The sequence below is a fragment of the Dasypus novemcinctus genome, chromosome 12 (assembly GCF_030445035.2).
Source record: "Dasypus novemcinctus isolate mDasNov1 chromosome 12, mDasNov1.1.hap2, whole genome shotgun sequence".
Classification (NCBI taxonomy): domain Eukaryota; kingdom Metazoa; phylum Chordata; class Mammalia; order Cingulata; family Dasypodidae; genus Dasypus; species Dasypus novemcinctus.
Window position 1 is genome coordinate 66,037,746 of NC_080684.1, and position 20,726 is coordinate 66,058,471.

Genomic DNA, 20,726 nt, shown 5'->3' on the forward strand with positions numbered 1-20,726 from the left:
ATTTAGGCCCGGTAGGTAAAAATACCTCATGATCTGTTGCTGAAACATCCATTTTCTCTGTTTTTTAAGGGTCGTAAGAGTGAGGCTGAAAAGTTCTTCTTGAAGGCCATTGAGCTGGATCCCACCAAAGGAAACTGTTACATGCATTATGGTGAGTGATAGTTTTTTCCATGGCACCCGTATTTACTATTATTGTTGATATGAGATTTAGGGTTAGTAAAGATATGCTTAAAAAGTATGTTTTGAGAGGAGGTTTTATTTGTTGTTGTAAATTTAGTCTCATGCTGTATTCTTACCTCCCCATTCAAAACAGATCAAAGAAAGTTATGAGTTATATTTTCATTTAGTATTTTCATAGAACTTCAATAGGGAAGACAGTTTCACAGTTGCTTCTTTCAAGGTTAGTGTAGAATTTCAATGAGATCTCATCAGGAAAGCATCTACTTCCTTGTCTGATGCATAGTGTATACCCAAAATATTAGCTCCCTTTTCATTCTAAATGATAAAGTATTACACATTGAGCATGTTATTAAGATTTAGAGATTTAGTTTTGGTTTCAAAATCTTGCTTTCTGGAAGATATGGGTGCACACTAGCCACTAAATGCCTCAGATTGGGGCCAAGCATAAGCAGTAAAGGATATAAAGGAAGAGTGCCTGGTGCAGGTTAGCCTTGGCCTTAATCAGTCCAGAGGAGTTGACATAGCAACTCTGTCATGCTCTCCTATGGCATTGGTAGTGAGTCATGTGTTAAGCTTATAGCTTGTTTAGTGTTGAGTAAAATGTTCTTATTTCTACCAGATTTGCAGTTGGAATAGCTTTCAGGGTGCCCCAAATCATTTACTTTCGCCATCTCTTCGGAAAAAATGTGTTGTTTTTATTACTGTTGATTTGATGTATTAATTATTTTCAAGTACTAAACATAAAGGTGGATGGAAATTAAATCTTAGGGAAGTAAAGCCAATATGCTTGTGTAATATTTAATTCCTTCTCCCAGTTTCTAGCTAGTAAAAATAAATCATTGACTGTGCACGTGGAAGAATGGAAACAATAAAATAGAGCCTACACTTCACCAACCGCAAATCCATTTCCTAATTTACATTATTGTATGTTTATAAACCTATGGTTGTGATACTTTATCTTTCCAGCATGTAACTTTACACAAATTATTACATAACCACTCCTCATTTTGTTTTACAACGCAGTATATTGCCATGTTAGGATAGCAATTGACTAATTTAAGTTTGCTACAGAAATTATTTCTACATTTTTACTTGTACAAAGTATTTTAAATGAGGATTTTCCCAAGGCATCTATTTTGGGTACCCTGACCATAACTTAAAGAAGTTCTAAGATTATTTTCCCTGAGTACTAAATGACTTCTTGTCATTGCACTTTATGAAAAAGGGTTTTCCCCCCATCTTGCCACCTGCCTTTCCTTTGTCTCAAATTAATTCTACTTACTGCATCTTCTATATTTTTTATTTTATGCTCTAGGTGTTTCATAATCGATTCCTTTATACTTCATCATTGCTACATTTGTAATTGAAATTGAAAAAATTGCTACTGCATTAATTTTATGAGTTGGTCCCTTTATTATTTTGGCTTACCTGTCTTTACCAACTTCTACCTTTTTTCTTTGTTATTTTTATATTATATCATGCTCCTGAATTTTTTTTCAGTGATGCTAGTAGGAAGTATTTCTCTCATGAGAAATTTATGGATTTAGTTTTAACAGAAAATACAACAAATTCTTCATTTTATATATGCTATTTGGAGAATAACATATTCCTTTAAATTCATATGTAAAATCCGATTCTTCTTAGTTCCTCTGGATTATTTCAGTATTTGGGGGAGTGGGGAGAATGACAGACATATATTATTAGAGGTATGTTTTCTAAATGAGGAATGACTGAATAATTCAATTTCATTTTATCAAATAGTTTCAACATTTTTTCCCAATCTGGAGTGAGAAATGGAAACCACTCAAAAGGAGGCATCAAAAGGAGCAGTAGTTATGACTAAATAACTACAAATGGACAGCAAAGCCTACAACTGAGTGCTTGCTATTCCTATTTCACTGTGCTGAGGTTATAAAAAAATGTACATTAAAGGAATATTAAGAATTTTTATTTGGGGGAATCTACGTCAATTGACTGAATTTTAGAGCTTGAAGTTCTTTTTAAATGACCTAATATAACCCCTTTGTTACACAAATAATTACACTAAAACCTGCAGAAATTAAGTTGACTCGCCCAGTTAGTTGTAGGTAATTAAATTCTGGGCCCCTTGATTCCTGTCATTGCTTTTTCCCTATATCATATGCTTCATTTCTTTTTAGAGCATTGATAGACAGATTTTTATGAACAGTTGGCCTTTTTGTGCATAGCTTTAAAATGTCATGATCATGTAAGTAATGACTTAGCTTAAAATTCTTAGGGAAAGGGTTTTTAAGTTTAATATTTGTAAGCTGCATCTACAAGGAGCAAAACACTATTTTAAGCACTGGGGTAGACATATAAGTAAAAATATAAGATGATTTCAGAATGTGACTACCATTATGTAGGATATAAACAGCTTGATGTCATCTTTAGAAGGCCTGATGAGGTGGGAACTGGACCCTTCTTGAGATAGGGTAGTAAGGGAAGGCACCTTTAAGAAGGTGACATTTGAAAGCTTAGAGCTTAAGCCAGCTATTTGAAAAGCTAGGTAGGAGCATTTCACACAGAAGAAACAAGTCCAGAGGTCAGAGGCAAGAACAAGTTTATGGTTTTCTAAGAGAAAGAAGGCCAGTGTGACTGGAGCATATTAAACCTGATTGTTAAAGTAGGAGGAGATGAGGCCAGAGATGAGGAAGAGGTAGAGCCCATAGGGCCTTGTAGACCAGGCTCAGGAATATGTAGTTTATTCTGAAAGTAATGGAAGGGAACACATAGAGAACACAGGATTAGAGGGGAATCAGAAGAAAGCAAGGGGAAGTTCTTTAGTGGGATATTGATATGTTTTAGGCAAGAGATGATGGTGGCTTCAAGTTGGGGGTAGTTGTAGGAATGAAAATACTGATATTGAAATTATCTATCTTCCTTAGAAGATTCTAAGCTAATGAAGAATAGGGAAGACCTATTTTCCATGTTCTCACCACCAGTATGCAATAATGTGCAATAAATGTTTGCTGAGCTCAGTTAGGAATATTCTACCTTCTAGAATCAGATGTGGGTTCTAAAACTTACTGAAAGTCTGTTTCCTTTTGAAGTTTTATTACTTTTTGTCTGGCACGTAGATTTCTCTGAGAATTATATTAGTTCCTCTCCAACTTACTGGTTATATATACTCTTAGGATATTTATACCTAATATTGAATGAATAATAGCACTTGCACAGCTTAAAAATAAAATTTTAAAATGGAATACATGTGTTGTTTTGAGTCTTTTTATTGCTTTTGCAATTGCCAATGAAAATGCACCAGTGGGTGAGTTTTGTTCTATTGGAAATGAACTCTCCTGGGCAATTGTGTTTTTGGTTTGCTTGTTAGTGATACAAGAGGCTTGGAAAATACTGTTCAGTTTGTAAAATTGGTTCAATAAGTGGGTTAAATATAGCGCTCTGTGGGACCATTAGTCTATGAAAATCAGATACTTTATCTGTAAAGTGAAAGGGTAAAGTGGATTTCCAAAATATTTTCCAACATTGAATTTTCATTTTGTCTCTAGTATATACTCAATCTTCCACTAGTCTTCTATCAACTATTTTAAAGAATGTATAGAAAATAGGTTTCAAACTGTGGTATCAGTAATGTGATAATATTGTATATCCATATGTCATCAAGTTTACAGTGTATTCACATGTCCATATGAAACAAATCATGTGAAGTATTTATGGGATTTAGTTTATAATCTCAAAAGTGAGGATTTGGTGCTTGATGTCTCACATGACCTTATAATTCCATAGGTTCTCTATGGAATCCCTCTGTGGCTCCAACACAAAAGTTTTGCCAAGAGAATGAAGGCTAAGACAAGAATTCTCTCTTAAAAAAAAAAAAAAGGAATGACTAGAAAAACCATTGTCAGATGGAATATATTATAAATCTTGAGGTTATCTTTAGGTGTACAATGCGGTAAATTTTATATAGATTGAAACAACTTAATTCGGTAAACATTTGTTATAAGGTTCCTACTATGTATAAAACCTAGTAAATGTATAATTCATCAATTATTGAGGACAAAAGCATAGAAGTTTAAAATGGAGCACATTGTGATAAATACTATTGGACCTTGGATAGTTTCTTCTTTTCCTGTCTACCTCTTAACTTTATGTTTCTGAGAATAAAGCCTTCAGTCCCATGACCTCCATTGTTGATACTCTCTCTGGGAGTACTGTTCACTTCCCAGGTGTCAATGATACAGTGACAAGTCCTGAACCTCTTTACCTTCAGCCTCCAGCTCAGTGTTTATTGAGTATCAGTACTAGTTGTAGGACACAGCAGAGTGCAAGACAGCCTCCAGGGGAGGTTACACATTGATGAGGAAGGCACAAAGTACAAAATAATGATGTATTTACAATTGTAGTTGGCTTTAAAAAAGGAGAAGCAGAAAAGAACCATGAACAGGAATGCAAGTGCAAGAGGAGTATGAAACTATTTGAAAGATGAGAATGAGTTCACCAGACTAAAGTGTGGGGATGAAGGGATGCAATGGAGAACATTAAAGCAGAAAGAATGCTTAAGGCAAAAGGCACATGCGCGTGGGGAATAGTTCAATGACAGAACTAAAAAGGTAGTTGTGAAAAGACACATCATGGTTCAACAGAAGGAAGAATGACCCAACTACTAGAGCTGTCTGGTTATAAAAGGGCCTATGCAAATGAAATGAATGCTTATTGAAGGTTTTAAGGTGTGGGTTTATAAGGTTAATAGAGAGAACTGAAGAATTGGGAATGGTCTGCACAACCATTAAACATTTTAACCCTGAGATTCACTTATTCTGTCATTCTTTTTCTTGGGCCCACAGAAGAGTATAGATTTTTTTCTCTCTAATTATAAATGTCTAGTTTTGTGTGCCTTTGCAGTAGCAAGAAATAGCACTAATTTGTTTCTTCATTTTGGACCCACTTTAGCTTCCCCCCTCCATTCACCTACCATTCATTCTTTCATTATTTGATCTCTCTTTCAATATAGCCGTCAAATTATTAGAGTTACTGTATTCCAGGAAATATACCTTGTGTTTGTGACAAATTAGCGAACAAGACAGATCCTGCTACAAGGCAAAGAATTTCTGTTAAATATTATGAAGGCCTGGTAGATTCGGTAGATATACAGAATCATACATTCTATACAGAATCAGCATGTTAAATAGCTGTGTATTTAACATGTAATACAGTAACAGCTCTGAGTGAACGGAATAGTTCTGGACAATTTATTTTTTATTTTTTATTATTTTTTAAAGATTTTATTTTATTTTATTTCTCCCCTCTCCCCCCGCCCCAGTTGTCTGTTCTATTTGTTGCGTGTTCTTCTTTGTCTGCTTCTATTGTTGTCATTGGCACGGGAATCTGTGTCTCTTTTTGTTGAGTCATGTTGTATCAACTCTCCGTGTGTGCAGCACCATTCGTGGGCAGGCTGCACTTTCTTTCGTGCTGGGCGGCTCTCCTTACGGGGAGCACTCCTTGTGCATGGGGCTCCCCTACGCGGGGACACCCCTGCATGGCACAGCACTCCTTGTGCGCATCAGCACTGCATGTGGGCCAGCTCCACACGGGTCAAGGAGGCCTGGGGTTTGAACCACGGACCTCCCATGTGGTGTACGACTTCCTAACCACTGGGCCAAGTCTGCTTCCCTGGACAATTTAAAAATAAATAATTTCAGCATTTATAAATAAAGAGTTGTTTTACCACTTTAGCCCTTACTACTCTAGTTCTTAATCCTGATTCTGATTTTTATCTCTTCTCCATTTTAGAACTCCCAAATAGTCTTCCTGCATTTATAAAACACCTTACCATATCCCCAGTATAGCCCTGTGAGATAGGAGTGGAGCCCAACTCCATTCAACTAAAAAAATGGAAGCTCAGAATTTTAAAATGACTTCCTGAATGAGAAAATTTCAACATAAGTAGCAGAGGAAGAATTATTTAAATTTCAGGCACTGAGAGAAATTGTTAGACTATTATTAGGTTTGAACTTCTGAAAAAATAACCTAGAAAATATGTAATGGGTTGAATTGGTGAGAGGCCTGTGATTATTTTTCATTATTCATAATTAAAACTACTTAGAAGATGGCAATGAAACAAGGTTGATTGTGTTGCAAAATTTCATTTTTAATCACTTCAGAAACAGCAGGAGTAGTTTAAATTAAATAATGAAATAATAGCATTGCCTTGATTAAAAATGAAAATACTTTTTGGGTGCAACATTGCAAAGTTATGTTGAGATTGCAATCATACTTAATGCTTAAGACCAAAACATTTTTAATATCAGTGTTTAATGTACTGTTATTGCTTCAAAGACAGCACAAGCGGTGCCCAGATGTATAATTACAGTAGGATTTTTCTAAAGGTTGTTCCAAGCTACCTTATTTCTTACCCGAGGTTTTGTAACTGAAGGTTAACACTTAACAAATGATTATGATGACTGAATTGTTATATAGATGCTTTTTTCTTATTTTTCCAGTATATCATAGAATAGCTAAAAGCTAATACCTGAAATTATTGAAACTGGCAAGATCAGCTTCACCTTATGTATACTTAGTATTGTGATGGTGATTCTAGACTGATCTGACCTTCATTTATGGTTATTGCAAACTAGGCTCACCCTTCTGTATACTTGCTATTGTGATGTTAACCACTGCACCCTGCCCTGTTGAATCCATAAAAACCCTAAAATTCTGGAAATCAGAGAGGCAGCTTGGGACTTTTAGGTCACTGTTCTCCTTTGCTTGTGCAACAAACAAACGTTCTCTCTTTGAAACCCAGTGTCTCAGAAATTGGTCTTTAAGGTGTATCGGGAAGAACCTGTTTTTGCTTGGTGTCAGTTTTTCATTTTTAAATTCTCTATTATTAAAATGTATTTAATAAAATAATATTCAATCATCATACCTGTGTGTATATTACATGAGAAACTTTTCAAAACTGTTTAGAATTAAAACAAACTTTCCCATGAGTAAAATGAGAAGATATAGGGAAAGGAATTTTTTTTTTTTAATTTGGCAGGGAAGGGGGTTCTTTTTTTTTCTTACACTTTTTTTTATTAAAGTTAATAGATCACAAAGAATGTTACATTAAAAAACATAAGAGGTCTCCATATACCCCACTTCCCACCCCCAACCCCATCATTTTTGTAAATTGTATTTTTTTGAAAATATATACATCACAAAAAGAACGTTACATTAAAAAATGTAAGAAGTTCCCATATAACCCCTCACCCCCTCACCCCCCTCCTCCCACACCAACAACCTCCTCCGTCATTTTGGCACACTCGTCATACTTGGTGAACACAATTTGGATCACTGCTGCACCACATAGATAATAAGAGAAAGGAATTTCTAAGCTTTAAATCAAAGAATAAGGAAAAATTAAGAACTAATGTGTTTGAAAAAAATGAATGAAAGTAAAAGACAACGAATAAAATGGTAGGAAATACTTTCTGTTAAAGCACAAAGTTAAAACATTAACTTAAGACATAAGAAACTCTGTTAAACTGCAAGGAAAAATAGAAAGTATGTAAAAAACAAAGGATATGAACAAATGGTTCCTCAAAGAGAAAATACATCTGGTTTTAAAAGATAGGAAAATGTTGTTTCATTAGAAATCAAAGAAATTCAAATTCCAGTAACGATGAATTCTCTTATGCTGCTTTATTACTTTTTCTCAGTAATTCTCCCCTTGAGAATATATCTTAAGAAAATAAAATTTTTTGCTATATTTAAGATTGTCATTCCACTGCATTGCTATTTATTAAAAGCAAAAATGGGAAATCCTCTAAATGTTTCAAAAGGGAAAGTCAGTAAGTAAATTCAGGTTATTTGCAATTGATGAAATATTGTAAATCCTAAAATAAAAGTATAAAAGGTATATAGTAACAAAAACTGTCCATGTCATTATGGGAGGTTAAAAATCAGAGTCAAAATTGAACATGGAATGTGATTAAATTCTAAATAATAACTCCATCATTATAAACAAAGCAAAACAAACAAAACAACACTAGCATGTTAGGAATGGATGGTTTAGTTTTGGGGACCCATGGTAGTCTTCGTGGGTAGTAGTTGGTGTTTTCTATCTACTTTAAATTTTCTGTAATCAAGTCACTTTTATAACTGAAAATATATATTAAGTGGGTATAGCTCATTGATTGAGCACACATTTCACATGTATGAGGTCCTAGTTTCATTCCCTGGTACTTCCTAAATATGTATGTAAGGAATAAGAATCCTGATCTCTTGTTTAGGTAGTATGTCAAACATTATTTTCGTAACCAAATAACTGTTTAACAAAATTTTTCATATAATGTTTAAGACAAAAAATTAAAAAAGGAATAAAAAGTAGATAAAAGTGTCTTGCTCCAATTCCCTATAAAATACCATATTTTCAGGATGAAATTAGAAAATATAATAACATAAACATTTACTGAATTCTTTTATGTATTGAAGAATTCACATGTGGTATCTCATTTAATTCCCAAAATAGCTCCATGGGGTGGTACCTGACTGTCTTCAGAAAAGTGAAGTTACTAAGCAGTTGGGTAAATTACCCAGGGTTGCAGTGCCAGTTATCAGTAGAGCCAGGATGTGAGCCAGAGCACTCCCAGCCGCTGCACCACTACACTGCACTATCACCAACTCTTATGCCAATGTGTGCTCTCATGACTGACCCCAAGTTTATTATCTGGTCTCTGGTATGCCTCAGCGATATCACCTGGACCAGAGAGATAAACAGAGACATTTTACATCATGGCTGCCTTATTAGTAGGCAATAGACTGTCTATCAAAAACACTGAAAGTTGAGATTCACTCACAAAGTAGGGACATTCAAAAGCAGAAGACTATTTCTATGTATCTTACAAAACACTGACAATACATATATAAGATCCAGAGTTCAACAAATGACAAGGCAATCTTTGCTAATCTTCTGGGACTCTCCCTCCTTCTCCGGGCTTCCTTACCTTCAGCTTGCTGCTTTGTGGCTTTCTCTCTGCTTCTGCGTTCCATTGATTTCAGTTTCTGGCTTCTGGACATTTCTCCCCGAGCTCCTGTGTGTCTCTGCGGCTCCATATTCCTCCCATTTTTAAAGGACTCCAGTAAGAGGGATAAGCCCCACCCAAGCCTATGCCTTACTGAAGTAATTTAATCAAATGATCCTTAACTGAATCTAATAAAAAAATCCCATCTACAATAGGTTCACATGCATAGGAATGGATTAATTTAAGAACATAATTTTCTGGGGCCCACAAAAGCTCAATCTACTCCATTCCACCTTTTGGAGCCCCAAAACACATGTTCTCTCCATATGCAAAATATATTCATTCCATCTCAATATTTCAAAAAACCTTTGATCATTCCAGTAACAATATTAAGTATGAAGTCTCATCAAAATTGTTTATAGCCATGTCTGTCTTGGGTAAAATTCCCCTCAGACTGTGTCCTGTGAAACTTAGAAAACTAGATATCTGCTTCCAGTATACAAAGGAAGGGAAGTCACCAGATAAATGTTCCCATTACCATAGAGAGAAATTGGAAGGAAAGTGGCCATGGTTCCCAAACAATTCTGAAACCCTCCAGGGCATACTCCTTTAGATTTCAAGGTCTGAGAGCCATACATGGAACCATGGTTTCTTGTCCTCAGTGTGGACAGAGCGGCAGCCCCACCCTTCCCAAGGTCTTGCCCAGTGGCCATGTTCTCTGCTTTATCATCATCAAGTATTTGGGTGGTGGCCAAACTCTTTACCTCACCCTTCAGGAATACTGGGTTGAAGGCCAGACTCTCCCCAGTCTCCAGGGCACAGGCTCAACCACCTCAAAACAGTAGATTGGTGGCCAGACTTACCCCAAACCCTGGGGAATGTGCACATCCTCTCTGAAGCCTGAGGTAGCAGCACTCTTCCTGAACAACGGGGCAGAGGGCCCACCCTCTTCATGTACTGTTGCAGATTTACCCTTTCCACACAGATGGCTGAGTCCACTCTGCTGGCCCAAGAAGATATCTTCAGTCCAGACCTCAGCTTCCATGGTTCTGCCTTTGAAGTAATTTTTCCTTCAAACTGCTTTTTCTCTCCCCTTTAGTCCAGGGTGGCAGTGATCCCAGTCATTCAGATTTCACACAAAACTAGTCGGTTTTGCATGTAGCACACAAGGATCTCAACTATAAGACAGCGAGACTTTCCATTGATCCTTCCCGGGTAACCACATTTTCAATCCTGACTTGTACTGAAATGGCTTGCTGGTTCCAAGTACAGTTAAATTCTTACTTGAGGCACTATTCTCTAGAGACACACATTCTGGAAGCTCAGAATTTTATAAACCATCAATTTCTGGTTTCTTTGTATGCAGGAGTTCATTTCACAGCTTATCCTTTTTCTTTCACATTTTGCTATAACTTGTAAAGAGAAGCCAGACTGTACTTGCCACAGTTAGCTTGGAAATCTCCTCAGCTAGATAGCCAAAACAAGTTCTGCCTTTTATCCAACGTCAGTGCCACTTTAAAACAAGGGTTACCATCTTCTAATTTGCAATGACACATTAATCATTTCTGTCTAAGGCCTCATCAGAAGTAAACTTAGCATCCAAATTTCTGTCAATAATCTTGTCAAAGCATTCTAGGCTTCTTCTATCACGTATCTTAACAATTTTTCCCAAATCTACTCATTAAACAACCTAAAAGTGCTTTTAGCATTTTTGGTACTTGCAATACTAGCACCTTACTTTCCTGGTCCCAACATATATTTCAGTTTGCTACAGGTTTTGTCAAGGCAAATTTACCAGAAATAGGCTGGCTTTTACAGTAGGGATTTATTAATTTCAAAGCTTATAGTTTTGACCCAGAAAAATGTTGGAATCAAAGTTTCATCAAGAGATGCTTTTTCTCTCTGAAGACTGGCTGTCAGTGATCCTAGAATAATCCTCTCTCACATGGCAAAGCACATGGAGATATCTGATGGGGCTCTCCCTTCTCCTCCAGACTTCCCTGTCTTCAGCTTTCTGCTTCTTGGCTTTCTCTCTGCTTCTCTGTTCCATTGATTTCAGTTTCTGGCTTCTGAGGGATTCTTTCTGAGCTCCTGTGTGTCTCTGTGGCTCTATATTCCTCCTGTTTTTAAAGGACTCCAGTAAGAGGAGTAAGACGCACCCTGGGCTATGCCTCACTGAAGTAATCTAATCAAATGGCCCTTAAGTAAACTAATCGAAAGACCCCATCTACAATAGGTTCACACCCACAGGAATGGATTAATTTAAGAACTTAATTTTCTGGGATCCACAAAAGAGTCAAACTACCACAAATGGGTTCACATCCACAAGAATGCAGATTAATATTAAGAAAATGTCTAACTGGGGGTACTTTAATTAAACTCACCACACCAATGTTGACACAGACCCAGAATGCTGAGATTACATAGGATTGCTAGGAGAAACCGTTTAACTCCCATAATTGGGTCCTTGAGGGTCCCAGGAAGAAAGGAGGATGTCAGAACAGGGAGCAAGCCTAAAAGAGGCAGGAGGAAGTAGGGAGTTCATGTTAAGGAAACTGAAAAGAAAGAAGGAAGCAAGGTGCTAGACCTAACAACACTCTATGCAATTTTGTTTATGCTATTTCATTTAATTTTCCTCATAACCAGCAAAGTTATCCCTATTAGAAAATGGAGGAAATTGTGGCCCAGAATTAAACAATCTTGAAAATAGAGTGGCCTTTGCTTTAGGGGTTCTAGCACTTACCCTAGTGCCTCACACAGAGAAGATGGTCAATCAATTTCTTTCCAATAAAAGAATGAGTAAAGGACGGTAGCCTGGCTTTTGGTTAGTTTTCTCTCCCTTTTTTCATCTCTTATTTCAAATATTCTGCTTGGGAATGGAATCTAATTTCTTTTAAATTGTGTATTATAGGACAGACTTTGCTAAGTAAAAGGTAAAGGTGCTTTAAGTTATATATATTCTCTTGATTTTCATCTTTGTATAGGACTTAAAAGCTACAAAGGTATGGCGATGAGAACTGAATTGAGTTTGAATTAGGGTATACATAGTGCAATGAATTTTGAAGATTGATCATGGATTTTTAGAATGAGGCATACCCAGATTCAAATCACAGCTCTAATGCTGATTATCTCCTTGAGCATCGTCTAGTCTTTTATAAGCTTTCTGCTCCTCAGTTTCTTAATCTGGAAACGATTTTCACTACCTCAAGTTGTGAGGATTCATTTACAATTTTATGAAGTGACTAGCATGTAATATGTTTTCAGTAAGTTGTAATAATGAGCATTTATTTTTAAACTACAACAAAATATCCTAGAGAATGAATGAATTGTAAAGAAGAATTTTTGAATAAGGTATAAAGAAGAGACAAATTAAGGAAAGAGGACATAGATTAATATCCTAGAGAATCAGAAAAAGTGTAATTATTACTCATCAATATGCAGAGAGAATATGCAATATGCTTGCAAAAAGAATGATGGCTGTATGTAACATTAAAAGTAAGGGAGTAGACATTATATATAATAACCCAAAGAGCTGTTTAAGATAAGCAGTGGATTGTTCTCGTTTCATTAAGCTCACATTCACTTTCCGGGGCCAGTCACAGGGCTTTTCTCTAAAACTCCATACCTCAATGTGTTTCCTGTCTGTGAATTCCATAGTGTCAAATGAAGTTTGTGTTTTGTGAGGATTCATTGGGAACGCACATACATATACAGAGATACTGTTTTTCAAGTCTTGGTTATTTTTACTTAGATTTGCTTACATTCTAAGATTCTTGTTTACAGTTTCTGTCTTTTTCTGCCTTCTCCCTATTTGAAACAATTGTTCCTGCTCAGTAATATTTGGCTTGACCAAACCCCATGCTCTCTCTTTAACTCTTCTCTGCCTCAGTTGTCACATCTATTGGTGAATACCTCAGAAACCCATTGACATTGTGTGCAAGCACCATGAGAAGACTTTGAGCTCTTTCTAGGATGAAGATGTAAACAAGGTTCTTTGAGCAACATTTGACTGCTTAAGCCACATCTTTTCATTCTCATTACATCTGTAATTTAGTTTCAGAGGGATACTCCTTTCTGAGTTACTTCGGCATCTGTGTTTGAGTCCTTTTCTCTGTCTCATCTCTTTCTTTACAATTGCCTAGTGTAAGAATGCCTAATACCCTATAACAAAATGAGGTTATCCACCCCTGTGTCTTTGATTACATTGTACCCCTCATCAGGATATGTCCTTCCTTTCATCTTTAGGTGCCTCAGATTGTTAAAAGCCCAATATGAGTTAATTATCCTTTTTGAAGCATACTTGATCTCTGTTGAATCTACATTAACTTAAACCTAAAATAGGACTGTGCTTCTCCCCCCCTCCCTAACCCATTCCTCTACTCCTTTTCTCCCCTCCATCTCTTCTCTCTGATGCCTCTCCAGTCTCCCTCCAATCCTCTTCCTCTCCTTGCCCCTGTATTCCCACTCCCCATTCTACAGTCTTCATGACTCCCTCAGTGGTTTTCTGGTACCTCATAACCGTTTTGGAAAGAGTCAGGGGAGAAATAAATTTAATAAAGTGATGCTAGCCTACCTGCCCTCCTTTCCAGTTGAGCACAGGTCCTTGACCTATTCTTCTAATCTCCTTTGCACTAGACACCTGTGCAATTCAGAGCAGATTCTTGGTCTCATTTTCACTTATCAGATCCAGGGCCTCCCAACCTCAAAATGAACAGTCCAGATTGATCCCCAGGGTGTCCTTGCCTTGCTCACTCAGCCCACCTGTTTTCCTGGCCAGTGACTATGGCACATTTATCACATTGGCTCTGTCACACTAAAACAGAGCTTTTATTAACTCAGGCTGCCAAAAGCACAAAAACACAGAACAACAAAACTAATAGAAGGAAACAGGAGAAAGACTGGTTTTAAAGAATGAGAGTATACTTAAAACACAAGGAAAACGGGGCTCAGTTCAGAGGGTTCCTTCAGAGGGTCAAAAGAAGGGTTTTCCCTCCATATTTTTAATTCTCCCAGGCATAATTAGCATACACTACTAAGCAACCTGTCTTTAGCATCATCTCCTTTGGACAGTTATTCTAAATGCTGACCATTGCATTCACTCCTTTACCAGGAATGCATTACCCACCTCCTATAATAGAAACACCCAGTAGAGGACCTGCCTCAGTTTCCCTTCCCTTCATCCCCTCATCTTCTTGCTACTGTTAGATGCCCCCGAAACCAGCTGGCCATCATACTCCCGCATGGCATTTTCCCTACTACAAGGATCTGCACCTTTGAAAAAAAATCTTCACTGCCAGGTATAAACAGTTGCTTATGGGATACTGGTAATCTTCTTCATTGATCTGGATTCTGGTATTACAACTATGGTCACTTAGTGAAAATAAAAGCAGTAATACCTACTTGTGCCCTTTTCACTATGTATATTGAACTTCAATTAAAAATTAATCAAAACCAAATAAAAATCCTCTTCATTCAGAAATGATCCACTTAGCCTATGATGCATTATACCTGCCTGGTCAAACTTCTATCCAATTTTGTGATTAAACTATCTCAGTAATATCTTCTCTACTAGATTGGACTTATTTCAGGGATGAATGTTGCATTTATCTTTGTATTGTCCACTATATATCTCATCACGTCTTGTGTGTATAGTGGGAACGATATAAATTTCTTGGATTAGATACATTAAACCATAGTTTCCTTTTCTGTTCCCAGATTCTTGGATTTATTCCACAGTACAGTGGAATACAATAGATTTTAGCCAAGTTGAATAGTTTGAACCATTATGGAATTGATATATTTGAAATGATGATGATGACTGGGTTATTTCATGTGTTCCAAGGGAAATTTTGAAAAGTAAAACCAGGACCAGCATGTTGCTCAAGTCCCAGGTGCCATTAATAGAAATTTTGCTGTCAGTGACAACTTTGGGAATTGTGCAGTGCCTGGCTTGTGTAGCAGTTCACTGTAGCCGTGACTAAAGTCACTCTGTGGTGGAAGGGTGTGAATAAAATGCTAGTGAACTATGGTGGTTAGATTCTAGCTGGCTCTTGAAGTTGAAGAAAGTAGCCACATTGTGATATGATTAGTTAGTTCACTCCCATCATTGAACATGTGTTTATTCAGTCCTCACAGTGTGTCTCTGAGATACTTGCAGCAGGATCATTCCAGACAGAGGGAATGGTAAATGAAAAGGCTCTGAGGCAGGAGGCTGTGATGTATTAGAGGAACAGCAAGAAAGTCAAAGTAGCTGGAATTTATGAGAGGGGAGAGCAGGAGGAGAAAAGGTTGGAGAACTGGGGAAGGAGGGAGCTGCTGCTAATTATATCAGGTAGCATAGGCCATTGTGAGGACTTTCACTTCTCCTCTGAGTGAACAGTAGAATGACATGATCTGACTTCCATATGAATGGGACCCTCTGACTGCTGTGCTAGAATACCCTGTAGCGGGCAAGGGCAGAAGCAGGGAGACCAGTTAGGAGGCCATTGCTGTCATCTAGGGGTGAGATAATGATGGCTTGAGACAGGCTGGTAGTGGTAAAGGTCAGATAAATATGGGTATATTTCAAGGATCTATTTTTAAATATTTTTAATTGTGGTAAAATATAAGTAAAATTTACCATTTTAGCCATTTTTAGACAATTCGGTGGCATTGAGTGCATTTATAATGTTGTGCAACCAGCAGTATTATGTATTTTCAGAATTTTTTCATCATCCCAAAGAGGAAATCTGTGCCCTTTAAGCAATAGCTCCCTGTTCTTCCCTCCCCTTGGCCTATGGGAATCATTTTTAATGCAAATGCTTTGTTCCGATTATCGTTTTATAAATAAGATTTTCATTTTCCTTTAAACATTTTAAAGCTATGTTTGTATCAGTGCTTTTTCCTAAAGAAAACTGTATCATTGTGATACCTAATATAGATTGTTTTAGCTCCTTAATTTAGTTGTATTGATCTTGAGTGAATATTTCACAGTATTTTAGTAAGAAATGCCAATCCCAACTAATCTAGGGAGTTTATATGTAGAATTTTTACAAAGCAGTGTTTGAGCCTATGGCTTAAGGCCAGCTTACAATTTTTTGGGTTTTCACCATACAGGCAGCCTTTTAAGTCCAGGAATTAATGGAGGATTGATCTTCACAAGGTTGTCACATTGAAATGTTGGAAAAAAGCTACCAAGTTGTTTAAATGGTTCAGTTAGAGAATTGTCAAGAGAAGAAATGGTGTACTTGAATCCAGAGCTATCAGTTGCTACTTTTCTTTGTCCTTTTTTAGACTTTTGTATCTGTACCTCTATAGAATGCCATCTCTTTAAATTTCGTCTTCTATTTTTCCCTACTCGAATAACCTTTCTTAAAAATTTTTCACCTTATCCTTTATTTTCCCTTTTTTCTCCCTTTGATTTCAGACAAGATGCTGATAATTAACTTGGGTAAGAAAAATGACAAACCAAAGAATAATGATAAAGTGGTAGTACAATACCCACAAGAACAAAATATATTTTACTTATTTCTGGATATTTTATTTGAAATTCTACTCAGTTACCAAACAAAAGAATGTATTTGTCTACTGAGTATGAAAGAAGTGATTCCTTAGAAATCTACTCCTATACAAGAATACAAGAGATAAAACTCTTAACTCCTCTTCTTTTAAGAGTTTTGAATGAGTGAGCACATAATACATATATGCATTATTCAAGCACATGTGCCTCTCTCTCCACACATGTATGTGTAATCTGGTTATAATGCCCCTTAATCTAAGGGAAGGGTGTGCCACATGCAGTTGATTACCACAAGAGGTCACTCTAACTAGTAACTAATCCCAGACATAGTCAAAGTCCAGAGTATAGTACAAAATATATATATTTTATTTTTTTTTAATTGTCCTTTTTAAAAAAGATACATAGACGAATGAACAAGCCAGGCATTGAAGGACAAATACTACATGACATCTCTGATATGAAATAAGCAAACCAAGCCGTCTCAGAGAGCTAGAGACTGGATGATAGGCTTATAGGACATTGGGGGGCAGAGGAAGTTGTGAGCTGATGCCTACATGAGTGAAATCCATGATAAATTTTAAGCAAGTAGTTGTACAGGGAAGGGATAAAATGGGGGCATAGGGATACGATTGGGTGGTGCTTTGCAGACAAAATTTTATTTTGTTCACTTAAGACACTGGTTCTCAAAGTGTGGACACTAGACTAGTAGCATCAGGATCACCTGGGAAATGGTTAAAAATTCAAATCTCAGGCACCACCGAGACCCACTGAATCTAAAATTGTGGTGGTGGGACCTAGTTCCTTTAGTTTATCATACCTTCCAAGTGATTCAGATGTACTCTAAAGCTTGAGGATTACTGAAAAGAATAACATTTCAGACCTTGGAGAATCTACCAGTGAGGATGGGCATCCTCAAGTCCATGTCTTCTCAACTTTTCTCCCTCTCTTTCCTTTTCTAACCTCCTTTCCTCTCCCCATCTTGCAATTTACCTTCATTATCTGAGCCCCAGTGATTACTCCAATTTACCAAGCTCATGATCTGTCTTTCTTGATGAGTTCAACAATAGACCCTTATTTTCTTCAGAACATAACACCTGTGAAACTAACAGTCATCTCTCTTGCTAATATTGATCACTTCTCCTAGCACCTACCAGTGATTCTTGCTTTATTATGTTAAAAAGGCTCATTTCCCAATAGTCATAAAGACAAAAGGGTTGAGATCCACATCCTGCCAAATATGTTCAAAGTGGTGCAATAATATTTGGGGCATTTCTGGTTGCACTCCTTGTCCCAGCATAAGTTAAAATACAACACCCCCTTTTACTCTTTTTTAAAAAATTTATTTTGTTAACATATATACACCACAATATTTCCCATTTTAACCAATTATATGTGTACAATTCAGTGATTTCAGTTACATTCAAAATATTGTGCCACCATAACCACCATTCATTACAAAAACTTGTCTTCACCCCAAGCAGAAACTCTGTATTCTTAAGCAATAACTCATCATCCCCTCTATCTCCCAGCCTCTGGTAACCTGTAGTATACTTTCTATCTCCATGAATTTGCTTATTCGAAGTATTTCATATAAGTGAAATCTTGCAATATTTGTCCTTTTGGGTCTGGCTTATTTCAGCCAGCATGATGTCTTCATCCCTGTTGTCGCATGTATAGAACCTCATTCCTTTTATGGCTGAATAATATTCCATTGTAGGTATATACCTCAATTTGTTTATCCTTTCAGCTATTGACGGACACATGGGTTGCTATTGTAAAAAATACTGATATGAACATTGGTGTACAAATATCTGTTTGAATTCCTGTTTTCACTACTTTTAGGTATATGCCTGGAAGTGGAATTTCCAGGCCCCTTTTACTCTTAACAGTACCCTGGTTTCAATAATAAATTATATTATAGTCAACCTAAATTTATAAACAATTCCAGCCCTCTTGGAACTAGACAAAGAAGGCTTCATGAGAAGGAAAAGTTTTAGTGCACTTAAACGAAAGATGTCCAGTTATAGTACATAGGCAGGGCCAGAATGGGGCTTGGGGTGGGACAGGGCAGGAAAATGAAAAAGGCAGAGGATTCAGGACAAGTAAAGATGTAATGTAGCAGGTTACACTGAGCAAAATAAGTAGTACAAAGGGCTGGACCCTGTGTCTACCAGGAGAAATAATACAGGAACCTGGTGGGAGAGAGTGAGTCAAGGTAAGGTTCCCCAGAAGGGATAAGGGCAAATTTTGTTCCTTTTTATTCTCCCAATAAGTAATCAGTTTAAGTTCTTTGAATAGTTGTTAAGATGTAAGACACTGAGGAAGAAATGGAAGAGATTGCCTTGCCACTGTACATACAGGACAACACCTATTTCAGTGATGAAAGGCAAAATGTCAAAAGAAAATTTGTGTGATATTTTTCATTTTTTAATACCCCAATTTATTTTTTACTTTATTTTACTTTTTCTAAATTATTATGCATTTTATTTCTAATCTTTAAGCCTATCATTACTATTTCATTTGTCTATTAATTGAATTTGGCAATGTATTAGACTTAATTTTTTAAGAAGTTTTGGACCACAGAGGGGTTCTACTATTGCAGGTGTGGGGTGTCGTTGATGGGGGATGTGGGTGGGAGCGAGTTGACCAGTGCATATATAGATACGTTTGGATGTTTGTTGGGTATTGACATAGTGGATAGAGTTTCACACAACAACTGAGAGAGTGCTGAGTTCCCATCCTAGGGAGCTCTGTTGCATTCCCCACTGGAACAGCAACAATTCCCCAAGAGCAAAGGCAAAGATCAGTGAAGAAGGATAGTCCAATGATGGGCCCTTGATACTGATGACTATGCTTATGAGCCTGTGCACTTGAAATTTCAACTTGGCGTAGAACTGCCAGATGCCTAAGAGTTACCTCCTGAGAGCCTCCATGTTGTTTAAATGTGGCCACTCTCTAAGCCAAACTCAACATATAAATGTATTTCCTTCCCCCCAGCATAGGACATGACTCTCAGGGATGAGCCTTCCTGGCACCAAGGGATTACCAAGCACCGGCTTATGATGCAACTAGAAAAAGACCTTGAATAAATGGGGAAATGGCAAAGACTAATTTATATGACTAAGAGACTTCAAAATGAGTCAGGAGGTCATCAGAGGGGTGCGCTTATGCATGTCTCAGGGATCCCAAGGACAGCCAAAGTAGATACAACCCCAGGTACTGCTGCTCCTGAGGGCCATGGAGACAACCAGGTCCTACTGTCATGGGAGATGGTTCTGGAGTTCAGTGCCTTGCCAGTGGGCCTTACTTTGGAATTTGTGCTCCTGAGTGTGATAGAGTTGGACTCAGATGTGATTTCTCTACACATGCCTCTTCTGTCACTTTTACTGAACCTGTGGTTGGGGCTGGGGTTAGTGAATGCCCAGGAGACTTGAATCATTGGACTGTCCATGTGCCAGCTGGGCCCTGAGTCTCAGCAGAGTGGCAACACCTACTCTTCAGTTCATCAGACTTACCCAGGTCAGCTAACAAGGAGGTGAGCATGGTCAACCACCACACCAAGAAACCAAGAGAGTCTACAACTGCAAGCAGGAGCATCCCATCCATCAGCCATTTGGGATCTAAGCCCCCTCTCAATTTAGATGTGGAATGCGCATTGCCATCCCAGGGTCCTCAGGATGGAGGAATAAAATATGGATTAGAGTGGGGGGAAAGTAAAACTCTAAAAGTGTATAATGCAAAATATAAACCATAATATAAACCATTTACTGTGGTTAGTAGCAATGCCTCAATGTTTGTACAGCAATTGTAACAATTGTACCATCCACATGTAAAATGTTATTATTAGGGGAGAGTGGAAAAGGGCACGGGCCTTGGATATAAGAGTCTCCTATATTTTCTGTATGACTTTCCTGTAACCTAAAGCTTCTTTGAAGATAAATTGAAAAACGAAAGTAAAAGGAAACCCTATTCTTTTGTTTCCCTATTTGTGCTGGTTCTATGTATTTGAAATATACCAAACAAATGGCTGCTATATAACATAGCAGCATAATAATTTACTTCAA

The 20,726-nt window shown here is 37.2% G+C and overlaps 1 protein-coding gene across 4 annotated transcripts in view; it reads left to right on the top strand.

The window, feature by feature from the left end:
- The window catches only part of TMTC2 (transmembrane O-mannosyltransferase targeting cadherins 2), a 456,130-nt gene that overhangs the window by 348,804 nt on the left and 86,600 nt on the right, over positions 1 to 20,726 (top strand). For 3 of the 4 annotated variants that reach the window (XM_004463553.4, XM_071218982.1, XM_058308505.2), the window contains one exon: positions 70 to 151. In XM_004463553.4, coding sequence (XP_004463610.2) covers positions 70 to 151 — 82 coding nt within the window. Of the gene's footprint in view, positions 1 to 69; positions 152 to 1,941; positions 3,405 to 20,726 lie in introns of those variants that run through there. The other variant, XM_058308504.2, reaches the window with a different exon arrangement.